General features: G+C 34.8%; 1 protein-coding gene across 3 annotated transcripts; it reads right to left on the bottom strand.

Annotated features, from left to right (window-relative positions):
• Positions 1-8,346: 8,346 nt before the first annotated feature.
• On the bottom strand, positions 8,347-12,090 carry LOC131005112 (zinc finger BED domain-containing protein RICESLEEPER 2). 3 transcript variants are annotated; one of them, XM_057931924.1, is made up of 5 exons: positions 11,759-12,089; positions 11,624-11,680; positions 10,877-11,140; positions 9,773-10,611; positions 8,347-9,513 (listed from the first exon to the last, which is right to left on the bottom strand). In XM_057931924.1, the coding sequence occupies exons 2-5, from the start codon at positions 11,667-11,669 to the stop codon at positions 8,596-8,598; spliced, it is 2,067 nt and encodes a 688-aa protein (XP_057787907.1). In that variant the 5' UTR covers positions 11,670-11,680; positions 11,759-12,089; the 3' UTR covers positions 8,347-8,595. The 3 variants fall into 3 exon arrangements, with proteins under 3 accessions (XP_057787907.1, XP_057787909.1, XP_057787908.1); XM_057931926.1 differs by lacking the exon at positions 10,877-11,140 and having other exon boundaries at positions 11,759-12,090; XM_057931925.1 differs by lacking the exon at positions 10,877-11,140 and having other exon boundaries at positions 11,624-12,090.
• Between the last annotated feature and the right edge of the window lie 7,968 nt (positions 12,091-20,058).

Consider the following 20,058-nt stretch of genomic DNA (forward strand, 5'->3'; position numbering starts at 1 on the left):
CTTCTAGGATGAAATTACTATTCTACCCTCCAAATGTACTCTATAAATACCCCATGTACTCCTGCTATGTATTCCTACGTGTTCTCTATCAATACAGCATCAAATTTACTTTTCTCTCAGCAATTCGACCTTATTCTCTCAATTTCCACGATCTACACTAGGTAAAATTCGTAATTATTATTAACTTTATATAATTTTAATACATCATAACAAATAACATATCATATTATATATATATATATATATATATATATTAACGTATTTTATTAAATAAGATATTAATATAACATATAATAAAAAACATATTTCAATCAAAATATCACATTTTATCTCATAGTGCGTACCAAGGGAACTCAATGTGAAAAAGGGGGCAAAAGATTAAAGCCCAAAAGCAACTACACTTGTTTCTTTAAAGGCTTCTTTTTTTTATATATAGATATTTTGAGCATAGAAACTATGCAACATTAATACATTATAGTACCAAAATATTATGATCTGTATTAAATTTTTTATTTTATTAGCTCAATTGCTATAGTTAATTTAGCAATGTACTCACTAAATTGAGTCTAAATTTTTTTTGATGATTAACTCTAAAATCGGGATTAAAAGAATTGTATTTCCTCCGTCCTATTTAATATGATCCCCTTACAATTTTGAGTTGTTTCATTACAAATGTTCCTTTTTAAAAAAGAAAATTTATTTATCTCACAAAAATTTATGGGTTACATAATTTTTTATTATTTTTTTCTTTTAATCACTCTTCTTTTTAATAATCGTGCCAAAAGTAAAGAGTCATGTTAGTGGAACGGATGGAGAAGTATTTTTGAAGAAATTTTGGTACATTGGAATAGAATAAGTCGCTGGACCCATTCTCTACACTAGCAACGTGATAGAGATATTTATTGTAGTGGTTCCTATTTATTACAATTAGATAGAGACAATTAATGATATGTTATATGCATACGCTACCCAACCAACTTGTTTTCCCAATCAACTATTGATTTTATTTAGCGTGAAAATAATTTATTGATTGAATTCGAAGTGAGTAAATTTAGGGGGTGTATTTGTTCAGGATTTTAATAGATTTCTGCAGACTTTTAAAATCTGAGTGTATTCGTTCAAGATTTTTAAAAGTCTATGAAAATCTAGAGTTATTCATTCAAGACTTTTAAAATTCTATAAAAATCCAGAGGTATTCGTTTCAGACTTTTAAAAATCTATGAAAATCTAGTGGTATTTAAAAATCTATGGATTTTAAAATTGGACTGATTTTCATTGATTTCATTCAAAAAATACACATGAACAAATCCGACCTCGAACCACGAGAATTCGAAAGATTTCATATTTCAGCGCCGGCTGAGTTCCAGTGATCGTGGCTCGAAGAAGCCAGCAACCGCTAGCACCCAGCGATCGCTGGGCTGTTTAACTCTGTCCTCGTAATCTGGTAGACATCTCTTGCACAAGTGCCATGCACTTAGTGGTAATTTGACATGGAAGTAGTAAGTAAAATACTCATTTTCAAGGAATTGTGCTTGAAGCAACTGAACAGTAAGAATAAATTCTCAATTGAAACAGTAAGAATAAATTCTCAATTGAAACACTCAATGATTGTACCATTTACTTCTATATTGTATTTTAAATGATCGTTGGGCCCGTTTAACTCTGTCCAGCTGTCGTTGGCAATTTAAACTAATAGCATAAGCAAGGCTCATTCTATGTATTTATACCGCACAAAGTCAGCGGTTGCTGGCACCCAGCGATCGCTGGGAGCTGTCCCAACGCTCAATTAACTCCAACGAGCGTTGGGATGGTAGATTTCAAATCTATCAAAATCACGTCAAATTCTTGTTAAAATTCCTACAAAATTCGTTCAAAATCTATTTAGAATTCCAAAATACATGAAGAATCTGTGTGGAATCTGTAGATTTTTAATAGTCGAATTATTTTGACGAACCCTGGAATGATTGGTTAATGATAAATACGATTCGTCTACCTTAAACATTTAGACTGTTAAGTTGTATTGTAGTGGTTTTTCTCGTTGCGGTACAATTTTGTGAGAAAAGCATAAACATTGAGGTATAAATTTGCATATTTTAAGGGTAAATATCACTTTCTGTCCCATCGATTGATCGAATTATCGATTATGTCCCAACTTTTCGATAATATCTAATTGGTATCCAACCTACCAATATTTTTTTAATTGTGTCTTGTAAAAACTTTCCGGCACCCGAAAGTTGACGTGAAATGCCGAAAATTTATTACGTGAAATTATTAACCTACTTGGAATTGCCATCATTATTAAGCTTTAAAAAAAAAAGCAAAATTTCGAAATGAATTTTCCGGAGCCATACATCTGATCCAAGAGGATCACCATGCCCATCGCCACTGCCGCGTCGAACCCTGGCTGCACCTCCAACCGGAAAACGTCCTTGCCAAAAGCCACTCCGGTGAAGGAGGCCTTCTTCTGCTTGATCTCTGCCACCCGCCGCCGCTTCTCGTCGTAGACGGCGCAGTAGCGCCGTGCGTCGAAAAAGCATTCGGCATATTTGTCGGCCTTGCCTCGGACCGCATCCCACCACCCCTCATCCTTCTCATCGGCTCCGCCGTCGGATACGACGCCCAGTGGCTCGTCGTCAACTACGAGTTTCATCTCGCGAATTAAACGAGATTGAGCTTCGAATTTAGCCCTAAATTTAGCAAAATTGGATTTCGTTTTGCTACAGATGTGCGTTTCTTGATGAACCTCTGCATTTCCAAATTTTTGCACCATGTTTTAGAATTTATATGGATCTAGTTTCGTTTCTTATTGGTAATTCAGTGAAGAAACTAGATGGCTGGAAATGAGGAGTTCCAGGCGGCGTCCATGATGGCTGAAAATTGGGGATTTGAGGGAGATGAGGAGAGAGGTATCGGTTGGCGGTTGCTATCGCCGGGAAAAGGGGCAGCGCAGGCTGCGTCCAATTTGTGTGTCTTGTTTTCGGTGTGAGGAAGAGAAAGGTGATGGCGGCTTGTCGCCGCTGTTCGCCGGAGGTCTAAGGTCTAGAGGGAGTCAGCGATGGTGCTCTTCATCAGAGAAGAGAGAAGGTGCACCGCTAAGGTGTGTGTGTCATGTGTGTATGTGTTGAGTGATGAGAGTTTGTATTCTTTCGTGTGTCGAGGGAGATGGGGGAGAGGTGACTGGCGGTGGTCGCCGAAGAAGAAGAGAGGTCAATGGAGGGAAGACAATAGCCGATAGTTGCTCTCGTCGAGAAGGGAGCGATGCCCCTAATTTGAGTGTATGCGTGTGTGAACTGGTGTGTGGTGAGTATTGATTTTTTTTTAACTATAATAAAAATTAGTAATTCCAAGTGGATTAATAAGTCCATGTAATCAAATTCTAGCGTTCCACGTCAACTCCCAGGGCCGAAAAATTTTTACATGACACAATTAAAAAAAATTACATGACACAATTAAAAAAAGGGAAAAGGTGCAAATAAGCCCTCCTAGGTGTAACCCTTATGGCGTATACCTCCCCATTCTCACTGTGCGTGCAACTAAACCCCCCAACCCAACAAAAAGGGTGCAAATACACCCCTCGCCCTAACCTCCGTTTTCTCACCGTTAGTCAGCATTATTTTTTTTATTTTTAATTTTTTGTGGGGCCCACCATCATCCCCTCCGATATCCTTGAGCTGCCCTAGCGTCGCCGGAATCTCGCCGGATAACTGATTATGCGTTATAACTAGAACCTGCAGAGCTATCATCTCACCAAACGCATCCGGGATTTTGCCGCGAAGCTGATTATAAGAGAGATCGAGGTACTCGAGCGTCTGATACCGCGTGAAAAGACTCAAAACAGGGCCGGAATAGAGCCTGGTGAAATCGCAGCTCCTGAGCGACGGCACCTGCAGCAGCCTCTCGGGGCGAATGCCGGCGAATTCCAGAAGGCCTCCGACTCCCCTGCACGAGTTCCCCACATTTCGGACGAAGACTAATGTGTTTCCTGATAAAATTCCGGTGAGCGCCTTCGCCCTGAGCTGCCGCCCCAGCCGCGGCGGGATCTCGTCGCTCAACTGGTTGCTGTTGAGGTCTAACCACGCACAGACCCTCCTTCTCCCTCAGAAATCCGACGCCGCGGAAGCTCGCCGGAGCAACGACGGTAAGCCGCCTCCCTCTGGAATCAGGCCACCGTTCCTCCACCATAATCTTCAGGGAGGGGATGATGGTGGGCCCCACAGAAAATTAAAAATAAAAAGAAAATGTTTTCTGACGGTGAGAAGACGGCCGTTAGAGCGAGGGGCTTATTTGATCCCTTTTTTTTAATATAGGGGTTTAGTTGCACGAACATAGAGAATGAGGAGGTAAACGCTATAAGAGTTACACCTAGGAGGGCTTATTTGCACCTTTTCCCTTAAAAAAATATTGGTAGGTTAAATATCAATTAGATATTATAAAAAAATTAGAACATAATCGATGAAACAGAAAGTGACATTTACCTTATTTTTTTATTTGTGTGTTTGTTTATAATTACATTATAATTGCGGACAAAAAATAAATAGGCTTATTTTTATTTGAATGGTTTAGTTTACGAGGAATTATAGAAATATCAAAAAGATATCCAAATCCATTAATATAATTTAAAAGAATGTTAATTTTGTATTAATGAAAATCAATAATAAAGATTAAATGTAGTATGCAATAGTAGAACTTGAGGATTACTATCAATTTTCTATTTATTTTTGACATGATAGACCTCAATAATATGTTCACCCAATTCATTTGCATCAAAACAAAAACTGGTCCTGCAAAATTCAGAACATTGAATTTACCTAAAGCAAATTGATGAGCAAATCCTGTTACTCAAAACTGAATCCAAACATCAAATAAACAACAAACTCAAACAGTAACGCAGTGTACATAAAGCAGCAAATAATTTAGATTTTCGAGCTGCAGCAAGAACAAATCATTGAATACTCACTCTGCAAAACAGAAAATGTTATCAAAATTTAAAATCAAAAAGTAAGGTGCATAGATCGACATCATAACTGAATTTGAAAGACAACACGCTGTGATGAATATGATGTTCAGCCAATTAAAGGGAAAACTGAGGTTCATTCCCAACCGTTAGAATGGGTGGAATGGGTAAGACGGTTCAATTGGAAACAAATCAAAATTTTCTGAGAATCATTTCAACAAGAGCTGTCTTACCAAGAACACCCATCTCAACGACTGGGAAAGCATGAGAACTCAAACATGGGTGTAATTGGGAATGAAGGCGCTGTATATATAGGGTGTTGTGGGCGGCGGCGGAGGAGGCAGTTGCATTTGTGATCAAGTGTAGGTTTAAAAAGTTAGTGGGCTAGATTGGGAGACATCTGTGTATCTAAAACCCATTAAGCCCAATGCTCATCCAACTAAAACTTGGGTTGATATATCAGTCCAAGATTAGAAATGTGCTTGATGGAAGGAAAGGTAAATGGTCCAACAAATTCTTCAATATCTCTTGATTTATTTTTTTGATAAATTAACAAGTAAATAAATAAATAATAAGGATCGTGCCATGCTGGATTCAAACTCAGGATCTTTGGAGTCCTTGATTCACTTTAATTATTTTAACACTTACATAAAATGTGAGACTCTTATTACACTCATAACACACTCAATCACTTTATTAAAACTCGAGTTACTCTCAAATGAATACTAAAAATTAAGACGGATGGAGTACCTTTTATGAAAATGAGTAATCTCTTATAGGAATATGATGAGATAAAATCTCTCTTTTTATTTGGGAAAATGGAAATAATGGAGTTCTTTGACCTCTTCGAAAAAGCATGTAATTTCAAATATGTAGCAATATGATGGGATAAATTCGCTCTTTTTATATGGGAAAATGGAAATAATGGAGTTTGAATCTTAAACCTCGCTGCTTCGGTATAAGAGCTCAATACATTCTAATAATATGAAAATGGTAGCATAAATTAAAAAATTAATAACCCTTCATTATTGTGTGATAAACTATTATGAGAAAGCAAAAGCTTCGAACACCATGCCGGCGTATAAAGCTTAAGCCGGGCCCAGACAATAGTCTTGTTCTTCTTTCATACGATGGACTCCTCCCTCCACTTAAAATATAATTAATTATTATTATTATTATTATTATACTCCATTTGTCCACAATTTAATGCCCTACTTGCCTTTAAAAATCTGTCCACAATTTAATGCCATATTCTGCTTTTTGTATCTTTTTACTCTTCTTCTTTTTCTATATTTACTACCATTTGCCACTAATGAACCCACCTTAAAACACATTTATCATTTTTATATTCTATATTTACTACTCCCTCCGTCCACAATTTAATGCCCTGTTTGGCTTTAAAAAACTGTCCACAAATTAATGCCCTGTTTTGCTTTTTGTACCCTTTTACTCTCCTACTTTTTCTATATTTACTACCCTTTGCCATTAATGGACCCACCTTCAAACACCTTTTTCACTTTTATATTCTATATTTACTACACTTTATCACTTTAGTCAACTACTTTATCACTTTAGTCAACTACCCTTATATTTCATCCACATCACCTTTTTCAGCTTTCTTAGTCTCCGTGCCAGGACCCAAGTAGGGCATTAATTTGTGGACGGAGGGAGTACATTTTATCACTAGTGCACCCACTCACAACACCTTTATCACTTTAGTCAACTATCTTTATCACTTTAGTCAACTACCATTATATTTCATCCACATCATATTTTTCAACTTTCTTAGTCTGCGTGTCCACACTCAAATAGGGCATTAAATTGTGAACGAATTGAGTACTTTTTTAAGTGAAATCTTTCCTATGTTGACAATATACTTAACTATTTTTATGACTACTTTTTTTGTAGAGGAGTGAGTACAATCTAGTGCAAATTGATGAGAATATCGTGCCCCCTCATCACTACAACTAGACCCAGCCGCATCAAATAAACCACAAACTTAATATAAGTGCAGCACACAAACACGAGATATCTAGAATCTAATGGATCGGGAAATATATACTCACCCAGCCAAGCATTAGATTTAGGGGTGATTGCGTGTAAATCCATAACGTTTACACTGAATTGATTTGTGCATCTAATTTTATTTTTCTATTTTTAAATACATAACCTTTCATTTTTTGTCTCAAATTTGTCCAGTGATTGATTTTTTTTTACGTTGGCGCCGAAAATAATACTATAGCCACTGGAATTGATGAGATGGCAGCCGGAATTGACACATAAATATATTTTTTACATATGACAAAAAAAAAAAAATCTAAATCATCATCTTCCCCCACCTAATTCACCTCTCCCCCCTTCTTCCCCCTTCCCCCCACCCACTGCACCGCCCCCTGCCTCTCGATGCCGGCCGGATATCGCTCCACCGGTGTAGACTTTGCAGACGACCAAAAAACCCCAGGTTGTGACCACCCGCTCCACCACCATGGCATACTCCAGATGCCCCCTCCCCCTTCCTAGACCTCGCCGGCCTTCTCCTCCCCCTCCCCAAATCTCGCCGACCTCCCCTCTCTGAAATTCCAGCGACAGCAACGGCGAGACGCCGCCATCGTCTCTCCCTCAAACCCCATCTCGGCGCTGCAACCCAAAGCCCTAAATCCCCAAATCCGACCCCCCACCTCGGCACCGCCACTTCCCCCTCCCCAGACCCGCAACGACCAAATTCTTCCTCAACAGAGGCACCTCCGCCTCCGCCTCTCTCCCATAACTCAGAAAACCAAAAACTCGAATTCACCATAAAATTGCATAATTTCAAAAACTCAGAGGCTGAATTTCGTGCGCCGCGTCGCAGTTCAAGTCCGTTCGCCGGATTTTAGAGCTTGGATTCGAAGAAAATAGAGGAGGCTCGACTCTTCTCCCTCAAATTGCGTGCTTGTGTTTGGGAGTGGTGGCGGAGGGTGGGGGAAGGGGAGGGGGTGACGGTGGTGGTGACGGCAGAGGGTGGGGGCAGGGGAGGTGGCGGCGGTGGAGGTGGCAGGGGGCGGCGCCGGGTGGGGGGAAGGGGGAGTTAGGGTTTGGGGTGGGGGGAAGGGGGAAAAGACGATGGGGGGGGGGTTATTTTCCTTTTCTTTTTCTTTTTTTAAATTTTTTTTTCCACATGTATTTTTTATTTTAATTTTTTTCATATATTTTTGTCACATATCACAAAAGTGCCACCATGTTAATTTCCGACTGTCACCTCATTAATTCCGGCTGCCACAGTAGCATTTCGGCGCCGGTGTAATAAAAAATCAGTCACCGGATAAATTTAAGACAAAAAATGAAAAGTTATGTATTTAAAAGTGGAAAAATAAAATTAGGTGCAAAAACCAATTCAATGTAAACGTTATGAATTTACAAGTAATTACCCCTTAAATTTATTGTTAAACTGGACTCTCAATTATTAAATACAGATGTACTGTATAGACTACAATTTCAAGAACATCTTTGAAGGGCTGTAACTCCCCAGAACAATAGCAGGAGGAATTACAGTAGAGTGATCACATTAAAGTACACTTATATAGGCGATGCACAGATTCTAGATGATCCTTGCATCAACCTCAAACATTACATACTGCATAATCAATGGTACACTATCCTACTCATAATACTTGCTTCTTGTCAAATCTCCTACTGCTAGTCTCTGTTGTTGAAGCAGCTTGCAGTTCCATTATTCTTTCACAATCAATTTCAGTAGATTTGTGCTTCAACTTAATCCCGTTTTGCATCCATGAATTTGCACAAAGTAAAGCTTGTGTATCATATTGTGGTATGAAGGACCTCTGTCTATCGATTTCATCACCCTTGACACAAAATATATGCTCAGGCAACAACGCAGTCGATTGCACAACAAGAAAATCTCGAGCCATCAAACACAACCGTGGATACCTAGAGCTATTCACTCTCCACCAATCAAGAACATCTGTTTGCATCGGAACAGGGGCCTCGGACAAATACTGTGTAAGCTCATCGGTAGTGGAACTCATCGTGGCCCTCCGTTTCTTACGAGCAATCTCCTCTGCAAAAGATGCATTTCTTCTGTCTTCCAGATCCTGAGTAGAGTATGAGTTGCCGACAGATGAAAAATAGGGAACAGAGTAATTTCTGATGAAATGATTTCTTGCTTCCTCCATGTAACTTTCTGAGTTGAGATACTCGGGAATGAGCTCAACTTTTATCCGCGGATCAAAAACAGCAGTCATATATATGAATGCGTTGCAAACCTGGTTACTATAGTATTGTGCTTTAGCATACATATCTTCAGCATCTTTCTTGAGCCATTCAGGAGTTTGTCTCGAATCTTTGCAGGCCAAAATTGTCTCAGAAATATGCTCCATGAAGAAAAGAGCCATACCGACCGTAAGCAATTTACTCGTGCACATATCATTGATGGTCTTATAGAAGGGTTCTAGATACTTGTGCATCATATTAACAATATTTTTCTCTGCACTGTTGAGCAGCAATCGGCTACCCAATTGTTCTTCATGCTTTCTAACAATTGTTTCCATCGACTTGCTCGCCTGCAAAAGAAGCAAATTCCCAATGTGATTGTTTCAACAAAAAGCATATTTTAATTCATTTTTCATTTTTTTAAGAAGTTATATACATAAATAAAAAGTATCAAGCCACAATGTGTATATTAACTTAAATTTCTATGCTAGGTTTTAGAGATCAAAAGTTTTATACATAAATAAAAAGTATCAAGCCACAATGTATATATTAACTTAAAGTTGTGTGCTAGGCTTCATTAGTCTCTGGTAATAAAGGGATGAGATATACCTTCCGCGCAATATCAAGCATAAGGTAGTTTCCACTCCACCGAGCTGAGGAATCAAGCGGGAACTTCCAGTTTCCTTCATGGTATGCTGTAGTAAACTGAATGAAATCCTCAGACATTTCTGGTGATAAATTCAGTTCCATAACAAACTCTCTGATCTTCATAATCACTCGTTCTGTACTTCTTAAACCATCAGTTACAATTGAATTAAGAGTATAAGCAGCACAAGGAACACAAGGAACACAACACAAAGTAGCCAATTTCTGACAATCTATATCGCCTTTGAGGGTACAAGAGAGAATCTTAGTCTCAAGATTGTACAACCTGAGAACTTTCAACAAAACATAATAGATTTCAGAACTCCCCCAAGGACTTGGAATGTGACAAACATCAAGAAGAATATTTCGGAAGGACCAACTTTCATCAATCCACTGACACGAAACACTCATGTACTTGATTTGTTGATATGAAGTCCATGAATCAAGAGTGATAGAAACCTTGGACGAAACTTGTTCCAGAGTCAATCTCACGGTCTCCTGCATGCTTCTGAAGACTTCACGCAGCACTTTGTGGAATTTCTCCACCTTCCATAGCTCAAAAGATGGATTTAGAAACTTAAACGTATTTGTCAGCCATTTTTCTGCCAAACTAGAAGTTGGAAGGGATGCTTCAAGGAGCCATTTAACAAGCAACCAATTCAAGTGGTCAACCTCCACTGCCGGTGATTTAGTTGGCATTTGAGGTTTCCTAGCAACAGTCACAGGCTGTGGAGCAGGGCTGTTGGAGCAATCCCCCATATCATATCCTGGGTGCCGATTGGTGAGATGCCTCCCCAAATTACCTTCAATATATAAAGGAAGATTTCAATAACAATTCTCATGGATATATTTCAGCATGAAATGTTCCAATAGTAAACAAAGCTTAAATGCTAATGTGTGTTAAATTTAAGGTCAAAACCACAATATTAAGAGTTGTAACAAAGACTTTCTAGCAACTCAAGTTTCAGCCTCAACTTGATACTTGAATTGAATTACTTGAACAAATAGGGAACCACTAGAGGAGAAAATGGAAAAGATAACAAAGGAGAAAATCAGTTGAGAAATAACCAGTTGCAGTGGCAATAGAATAGCTTTGTCCACAAAATTTGCACCTTCGACTCTTCCCATCCATCACCGTTTCAAAATATTTAAGATACACTGAGGTCATAGTCTTTTTCCTAGGTTTTGTATTAGGAACATTACTCCCTTTCTCCAAAGAACCAGAACCAGGTTTTGTATTAGGAACATTACTCCCTTTCTCCAAAGAACCGGAACCAATATCAACTGGATCAATTTGAGGGATGATTGCTAGAGATTTCGGATCCATATCCACTACAAACAAAAATAAAAAGTTCATCATAAAGAGGACAATCATTTGTGAACAATATGCACCACCAGACATCACAACAGCCTCTCTGAACTCCTACATAGATGCTTATTCCCACTTAGTTGCACTAAGTTCGTCTTCAAAAAGTGATTTCCCTTTCTAATAATGCATTTGCATTCAAGTGATCGTAGCATAGTTTGAAGAATTCCCTATTTGTTCATATTTAATGCACTTAGAATATTCACTTTCCTTTCCACAATTTCCACACCTCCAATCTAAGATGCATACAGTCTAATGCTTTGAGATTCCTAAAATTTAATCACAGTGTAAAGTATGATCTTCAGTCCGAAATCAAATACCCGAGCTCAAAAGAACCAAAGGAGCAAACTTCACTTGACAACATAGATTCAGAGAGCAATTCACAAACAGCATAGAATCAATATAGCAGATATAACTAATCAAATCAAACTAAAGAGAAAAATGCAAACCTTTCAGCGAATGGTTACTGTATGCATTGTTAAAACCCCAATCCATCACATTGCGAGCTGCAACCAATTCGCAGCTGTTTCAAACTCAAAACTAAATCGGAATCTAATACAGAAAAGAAGCGACAGAATTCAAACTGAGGTGTCCAATTTCATGCTGATAGATTGATGGAGTCGGATTTCTGTGAGGAAACTCAGATCAAGAAACGTGAATCCAAGGTCGCGCACATGAAGTTCTTAGCGTTTTTGATCAATTGATAAGAGCGAGGAAAAAAATGGAGGGAAGAGGAGAGAGAAAGGAGAGAGGAGGAAGTTTTTTTGAAGTTTAATTGAAAGAGTTGGAGCTGAGATTGTAGAGCGAGCCGCATCTGAGCCGCCGAAAGAAAAAAATCTGAGGGAAGGCCAAAAGCAAGAAAATGCTGAGATTAGAGAGAGATAGATAGCTGTTCACGTCTTTAATATGCAGAGCCAGCCGTCACTCACGCCAATACCTACTGCTTCAGTTTGATTGATTTATTTATTTTGGGAAAAGAATTATTTTTTTAATTAGATTATGGGTTATCGCAATATATACAAAAGTAGTGTCATATATTATAGTACTGTATATTTTAAAATTAATGGTATCATTGCGAAGTTCTAATTATGTTGCGACATTATGTTTTTAAATAGTAAATTTCATTAATATTTTTATTTAAAAAATATTGATTTTAATTAGACAACACTCGCTTCGTCCTCATAAAGCTTTAATTAAAGTTATTTAGTTAAACTGAATCATACATACTAAATATTTAAGAGTGGATTTTTAAAATGATCACTTTCATATTGTAAATATAAAAAATGTCCACTAAAATAAAAAAAACATAAAAAATGTCCACTGTTACCAAAATACCCTTCACATTAAAAATTAAAAAAATGTCCACTTTACATCAACTCTTTAAAAAATCCCGTAATTCACAACCAGTGTGAATTCACAACCAAAAGTTTTTGGTTGTGAATTCACACTGGTTGTGAATTCACAATCGAATTCACAACCAGAATTTTTAGGTTACGAATTCACAATCTAAATTTAATTCACAGGCAGAATTTTTTGGTTGTGAATTCACAACCAGATTTATGTTGGTTGTGAATTCACAATCAGTCGAATTCACAACCTGAATTTAATTCACAATCAGAATTTATTTTTGTTGTGAATTCAAGTAGTTGTGAATTTGGGGTTTTCAAAGTTTGAATTCACAATTAAAACTAGAATTTATTTTGGTTGTGAATTCAAGTTTTAGTTGTGAATTCATAGATCTCGTTGTGAATTCAAGAATATTAAGTTGTGAATTCATCGAGTTGGTTGTGAATTCAAGAACATTAAGTTGTGAATTCATAGATCTGATTGTGAATTCAAGAACATTAAGTTGTGAATTCAAGAACATTAAGTTGTGAATTCATAGATCTAGTTGTGAATTCAAGAACGCACCACATTAAGTTGTGAATTCATAGATCTAGTTGTGAATTCAAGAACGCACCCTTAATGAAATCGACACTCCACCTAAAAAAATTCGAATATTGAAACTACAAATGCTAAAATAAAATAAAATATGGATTTAATTTCCTATCCAATATCAACAAATTAAAAGTGCACTGGTACTATTATAAAATCGAAAATATGTGTAAAAGTAATCGTTTTTCCTTTTTCTATTTATTTAAGGTAAATAGTTAAGAAATGTAATTTCCCCATTGTGCGGTGAGGTTTGGAAGTTGCTCTGCTGTAAACCACAATTCTCGAAGCTAATCCCCAAATTGAAAAAGAGAAATTCATCCCCAATCTCCCATTCGATTGGACGCCTCAAGCTGTAATTTCCCCATTGTGCGGAGCCGACGAGGCCGGGGCGGCGGCGCTTCGCCGGAGGAGAGAACACGCTAGAAATCCGACGAAACCCTAATCGAAAGGCCTCGCAAACCGCCTCTTCTCCGCCGCACCCTCCATCTTCGTCACCACCGTGAAGAGAGACAACGAGACGGAGGATTCGCTGTTCGAGATCGATGTGAGGATTGGGAGATTGACATCGGCTGGACTCAGAGCCGCGAATCTCCACCGCGGCATCTCCGACGGCAACGTTCCTCTGGCCGGGATCTGGATCGACGAGCATTTCACGGTGCTGGATTTGATCTGCATCAGAAATGTGGGGAAGAAGCTTCCAGATTATGCAGGTTTTGGCATAATCTGCAGCGTCTCCTCCACTTCCGTCGGATCTGCGCCACCTCCTTCACCTCCTCTACGGATCTGCGCCTCAGAACACATTTATTCTAGATCTCGTAGGGTGGCGCGGAGGTCAGCATCGGAGAGTGTGGCGGATTTCCGACGCCGAGAGAGAGATGGTGGCGGAGGAAGGGAGAGGTGGCAGCTGCGCCGAAAGTGAGAGAGAGAAAGAGAGAGAGAGAGAGAGACGTGACGGTGAAGAGAGAGAGGAGAGAAAGAGAGAAATGAGTGGCCATTTTTTAAAATTTTAAAGTAAGGGGTATTTCTGTCTTTTCAATCAAAAAGTGGACAGTTTTTATTATTTTTATTTTAGTGGACAATTTTTATCTTTACAATATGAAAGTGAATAGTTTTATATATTAACTCAATATTTAATTATATTATATTATATTATTAATTATACTTATCACTCAAAGAGAGGTCTCCAAATAAATAAACTGTTTATAACACGTATTGGTTGATGTAAATATCATGTAATCCAATCATATTTCTTGCTATAATTAAAAAGATAAAAGATCTGAGATTTTTTTTTGCCAGTTTTAAGAGGTATTTGCAGCAATATTTATTTTAATAGCATTCGATTATTTTTACTCACAAAGAAAAATATTTTAATTTTTAACTTCTTTTAACTATATTTCTAGTTTATGTCTTAGGACATCAATGAACATGAATGCAACTCTTCAAATCAAAGTTCTGTTTTCTTAATTCCTCAAAAAAAAAAAAAAAAATATATGTTTTGCTGCGTTTAAATAGAAACTAATGATTTATTTCATTTCATTTCAGATAATAAGTGGAATAATGTAACTTTAACTTAAATATATAATTGCTTTTACAGATTAGTAGTAGAGTATGTATTCAAAGAGAATACTTGTAATATTGTTACATTTTCATATTTATGAGATTATTATGAAAGATATCACAATTTGGATCTGGGCTTGAATATTTAATGGAACAGAACCGATCACCTACCCACCGTGGACAAGAATAATGTTTCCATCGATCATCACTAATGTGACAATTATAATTAGAGTAAGATAATTTTAGTTAGAGTAAAATTTATTAATTCTCCTTCTTAATTACCATTGCCACATTAGTGGAGGGTAGGTGGAATTGCGTCACAAAAGTTAATAAGTTCACATAAGTCAAAACAATTCAATAGCCCAACAAAAGAAGGGTTCGCACAGACACCTCTTTAATGAGTTACTATTTTGATTAAAAATATCATTGTCATAAATGATTATGTGTTCGCTTATCTTTGAGTTTTTTTATTTATTTTTAAATCACATATGAGTTTTTAACATAGTTGATTATAGCCATCTAATACACAATAGTGCCAAAAATTAGTACCTTTGCATAATAACACTCTTATACGTTCTATTTCACTTGGTCTATATCATTTTGTCAAGATTATTTAAAATGATTATAAATGAATTTATGTTTAATATAGAGTAAAATATGTTTAAACTCATTTTCAATGTAAGTATAAAGCGATTATGTAAAAGAAAACAGGCAAAACCGAACGAGATAAGATTGAAAAAAAGTTACAAGAGTGTGTGTTGATCAAGCATTAAGGGGTTAATGCCTAAAGTCTAAAGTCTTGGGTTCGAGTCTCCTATGACGCTTTTTATATTAAGGTGGTCTCATGTGCACTATTTTGAAATGACACGAAGAATTTGTGTTTCTTTATTTAATATTATTAATTTATCAGAAAAAAATTACAATTTGTTTGAAATAGTCATACATCGCTTTCGGAAAAAGTACAGTGACACATTAATGAATCCAAGACCAAGATGGGAGGCAGGTTGCGGACTGGTGGAGGAGAGTGAATATAGTTAATACGAAGTTAGTTATTTTAATTTTTTAACGTAATTTAAATTATACGTATAATTTATAACTAAAAGTTAAAATAAACCATTTAATTTGTAACTAAAAAGTGAATATAGTTAATACGAAGTTAGTTATTTTAATTTTTTAACGTAATTTAAATTATACATATAATTTATAACTAAAAGTTAAAGTAAACCATTTAATTTGTAACTAAAAAGATAGAGAAGTAACAAATAGTCCCTATCATATAACTCCTCATACATTTATATTCTCATCTTTTGAGTTTGAGCTGTTAGTCCCTCAACATCTACTAAAGAATGCAAAATTCCCCCTATTTTTGACAGACAATTAACTTCGTCTAATATTTATTATTATTTTTATTTTCTATTTCTCAAGCGGGTCTCACTCTATTTATCAATGCATTAGAAAGACTATTTTATTTAATATATTTAATGAATTTTCATTTTGTTTGATAACTCGGTACAAGCATGCAAGTTTCGTGCCTTTGTTTTTTTATTGCTTCATTTTTTATTTTATTTTTCATTAGGTTTCACTGAATTTTGCTATGTTAAAGAAGATTTTTTTTTTCTTTAATTTATTTCTATGTGTATTTGATTAATATAAATGTTAATAATTTGAGCAGTTGATATCTGCAAAAATCATGTGTTTTATTTTGTAAATTCAATCATAGATTATAAAATATTTTTGCTTATATAATGGTTGCTAGTAAGAATATAACCTATCAATTGAAACTTTAAGAGAATATAATCTATCAATTGAAACTTTAAGAATTGTGAATCTTATATGTATTTTGCTCTTCTTATTCCTTAATTGGTAATTTATACCTGTAGAGTGGGATCCGTTAGAGAAATAGAAAAACAAATATTGGATGAAATTAAGTGTTCATAAAAAAAATAAGAGGTATTTTGCACTTCTTAGAGCATCCACAACAGATCTCTCAAAAGTAACTTTAAATCTGAGATAAAATGATCATCTAACAGATCACCTATATTAAATTGGGCCCACAAAAAAATTTACACCCCCTCAAATTTAATCCTAAATTTACATCCCCCTGTTAAATTTACATCTCCCTTAAATCTAATTCTAAGTTTATAAAATAGATAAAGAAAAATAAGAGGATTGCTGCGTGCAATTGTAAAATAGGGGTTAAAAATAATTTATGCTCTTAGGAGATGAGGAGACGATGGATGGGCAAACAACCTAAAATTAAACTAAAAATTAAAAGATGGGAAGGTAATTAAACATTAAAATCCAAGTAGGCCAAACTTTATAGCTTTTGACTTCATAGCCCGGGGGTCAGGGTGAAACTTTCCAAACTGCCCAACCCTAAAATCATGAGTGAATTGTTAGAATTATTAATTTTTTGGTATTGGGTTAACATTAAAGTTGACAAATAAACTATAGATAAATAATATAACAAGAAATCTATTGCTACGTTATGGCCACATACAAACTAATTTAATAGATTTTTTTTGAATTTTTTAATTTATTTTTAAACAAAATTTAATTATTTTACTGTAATATATGTCATACCTATTTTTTTATATAAAAAAAATACATTTTTATTTTATTTTTTAAAATAAAAAATTATAAAAAGATAATTACAATGTAGACAATAGAGTAAAATAATTAATTTTTTTTATTTTAAAAATGGATTTAATAAATCAAAAAATTTCCTAATAAAATAAAAAAAATTCCTATTTAACCAATTAATGGGTGGCTACAATACGACTATTTGATATCACTCTGGATAAAATGCTTATAGGCAAATTAATTCGTGCAGGTTAATTAATATAATAAAGAAACAAAAGTGAGTTATTGCACTTGAGTTTAATGAAATCTCAAGCTCCAATAGTCCAATACAGCTTAGTATTGAACTTCAAAATCATAATCGAAAATAGCAAAAGACTAACTATAATCAAATCATCAAATAATGAATCAATTCAGCCAAAATTGATCAAGATGGTGAACATTAAACAAATCCATGATTTGCTAACTATAAGGCATCAACTCAATCATCGGCATGGGAGGTATCGGTAAGACTAACTTAAACTGAAATCGCAATATTTCAATTTGCAAAATTTGCAAAAACTAATCTTGCCGACACATCCCATCCCACTGACTGAGATAATATGAACAAAACAGATTCCACCACCACGACGCAGAGTTTCTAACTAAAAATCGAAATGAGATCAAACCAAGAACAATACGAAATGAGATGAAATCTAGACGAAGCTAAAAATCAGGTCGCAGGCGCCTTTTTATAGAGAGAGTGTGCGGCGGTAGTGAGGCGTAGGGCAAAAGTGGTTAATGGGTTAAATGTAGTGATATTTAGCTAAATGAAGCCCAATAGGCCCATGGATACATATGATACGTAGTAGCCCCATTGCGGTTGGAATTTCGAAAACAGAGTATCGAAAGTTATTGAATAACCGAGAATGATTGCTTACGCCAACATTTCATGTTATCTGGCTACTGCTTTTGTATGAGAGATTAAGGTTTTAACTTTCCAGAACTTATATGTTTTCCATCCAATTGACGTTGTCCATCACTATCTTAATTAGGCTCCATTTTTGGTGGAAAACTACTGATTTTTCTTTATATAAGTTGTTTTTTGACTTGTCTTTGGAGTTTGGTACGGCAATTTCGTTTTTTCATGTTGGGGGTTTACTCAAAAGATTCTAATGAAGCTATAAAAACTCCACTCAGTCAGTCTTAGGATATCTCTAGTGCTTGCTTGCTTGCTTGAGTTGTTCTCCCTAATACAAATCCTATATATACGTATATATTTTCGTTTTGTTTATAAATTTAATTGCCCACAAAAAGAAGTCACATTTTTGTGTAGCTTCTAAATCCCAATTTTTTACTTATTCTTCGTTGTTCTGATCAATGTATTCAGATGTTGATTATTCATAACATGATTCTCAATCATTTTTACTTTTTATTTTCACCATGTTTTATTTTTCGATGAATATGGGCATGAAAAAGAATTAGTTTAGAAGAAAAATATCATGTTTAAAGGCACTCTTTCACTACTTTCACATAACTACCTCAATATGGATATTTACAATGCGGTTGTCATGCTATTAAAAAAAGGGTAGTGATTTTCAGACACCAAGGTGTCTAGACACCTTGGTTTTAACCGGTTTTTATATGGATTTTTGATTGAACCGATTTTTTGTTAATTTATGGTTTTACTAAAATATCCTTTCCTTATATTTCTCAATTACTTTTAATCTTATCTTATTTTTTGTTTGTATTTTCGTTTCTTCCATAATGTTTGCCGTTTTTTTGCCTTTTTTTTTTCGAAAATTATATATATTTTTTGAATTATTTTTTTTTCGAATTTTTTTATTTTTCTTTTAAAATATCCTTTCTTAAATTCCTCAACTACTTTTAATCTTATCCTATTTATCTTGTATTTTAGTTTTTTTTCCCCTATTTTTCGGTTTATTCGAAAATTGTTTTTTTTTTCTGAAAAGTGAAAATTTTATTGATTTTTTTTCGAATTGTTATTTTTTTTCTGAGATTTTATTATTTTTTTCCGACGAATTTATGAATTGTTGTAAACATAATCCTATAGTAATTATTTTTGCATATATTATTTTTTTATTGTTCCGAATTTTTTTTTTCGAAAATATTTTTTTTTTAATTTATCTCATTTGTTTTTCGAATTTTATTTTATTTTTTTCAAAAATTTATGAATTGACTATGTTTTCTTTTAAATTTGTTCGATTATTGAGGGTTCTATTTTCAGCCAATTTTTTTTTCCGAAAATTGTATTAATTTTTTTGATTTATTTTCATTAGAATATCCTTTCCAAAATTATCTCATCCGTTTTTTAGTATTATATTCGATTTTAATTGTTTCTGTTATTTTTTTCTTCTGTAATTTTATTTTATTTTTTTGAAAATTGTATTTTTTTTTTGATTTGTTTCCTTTAATATGGGGATTCTCCTAAAAACCAATTAGATTTGCTTCCACACATATTATATGTTCCAAAAATGAATTATTTATATTTTTCGATTATATTTTATTCATTTTTTTACATTTATTTTAGGATTCTCTTAAAAATAATTGTAGATTGTTTTCATACGTATTATTTTTCTTGAAAATTCTATTATTTATTTTTTTCGAAAATGATGATTTTTTAATTTTTCCTCCACTAATAATTCAGTACGATTAATACTTGTAAATAATGAAGGAATTATTTTTTTTACTTTAATTTTAAATTATACAGTTTACATATTCTTCTGTGCAATACACACTTTTTGCCATTCAATTAAGCAACTACATAATTTGATTATGCAACTCGTAGAAATTATGAACAACAATTGAAAGA

Source organism: Salvia miltiorrhiza, chromosome 1, assembly GCF_028751815.1.
Source record: "Salvia miltiorrhiza cultivar Shanhuang (shh) chromosome 1, IMPLAD_Smil_shh, whole genome shotgun sequence".
Classification (NCBI taxonomy): domain Eukaryota; kingdom Viridiplantae; phylum Streptophyta; class Magnoliopsida; order Lamiales; family Lamiaceae; genus Salvia; species Salvia miltiorrhiza.

Bases quoted from the DNA above. Each gene is read 5' to 3' on its own strand.
- LOC131005112 (XM_057931924.1), bottom strand. From the start codon at position 11,669: ATGGATTGGGGTTTTAACAATGCATACAGTAACCATTCGCTGAAAG. The intron at 11,141-11,623 runs GTTTGCATTTTT...TTTTGTTTGTAG, and splicing joins CAGTAACCATTCGCTGAAAG to TGGATATGGATCCGAAATCT. The intron at 9,514-9,772 runs GTATATCTCATC...CTTCTTTTGCAG, and splicing joins TGCTTGATATTGCGCGGAAG to GCGAGCAAGTCGATGGAAAC.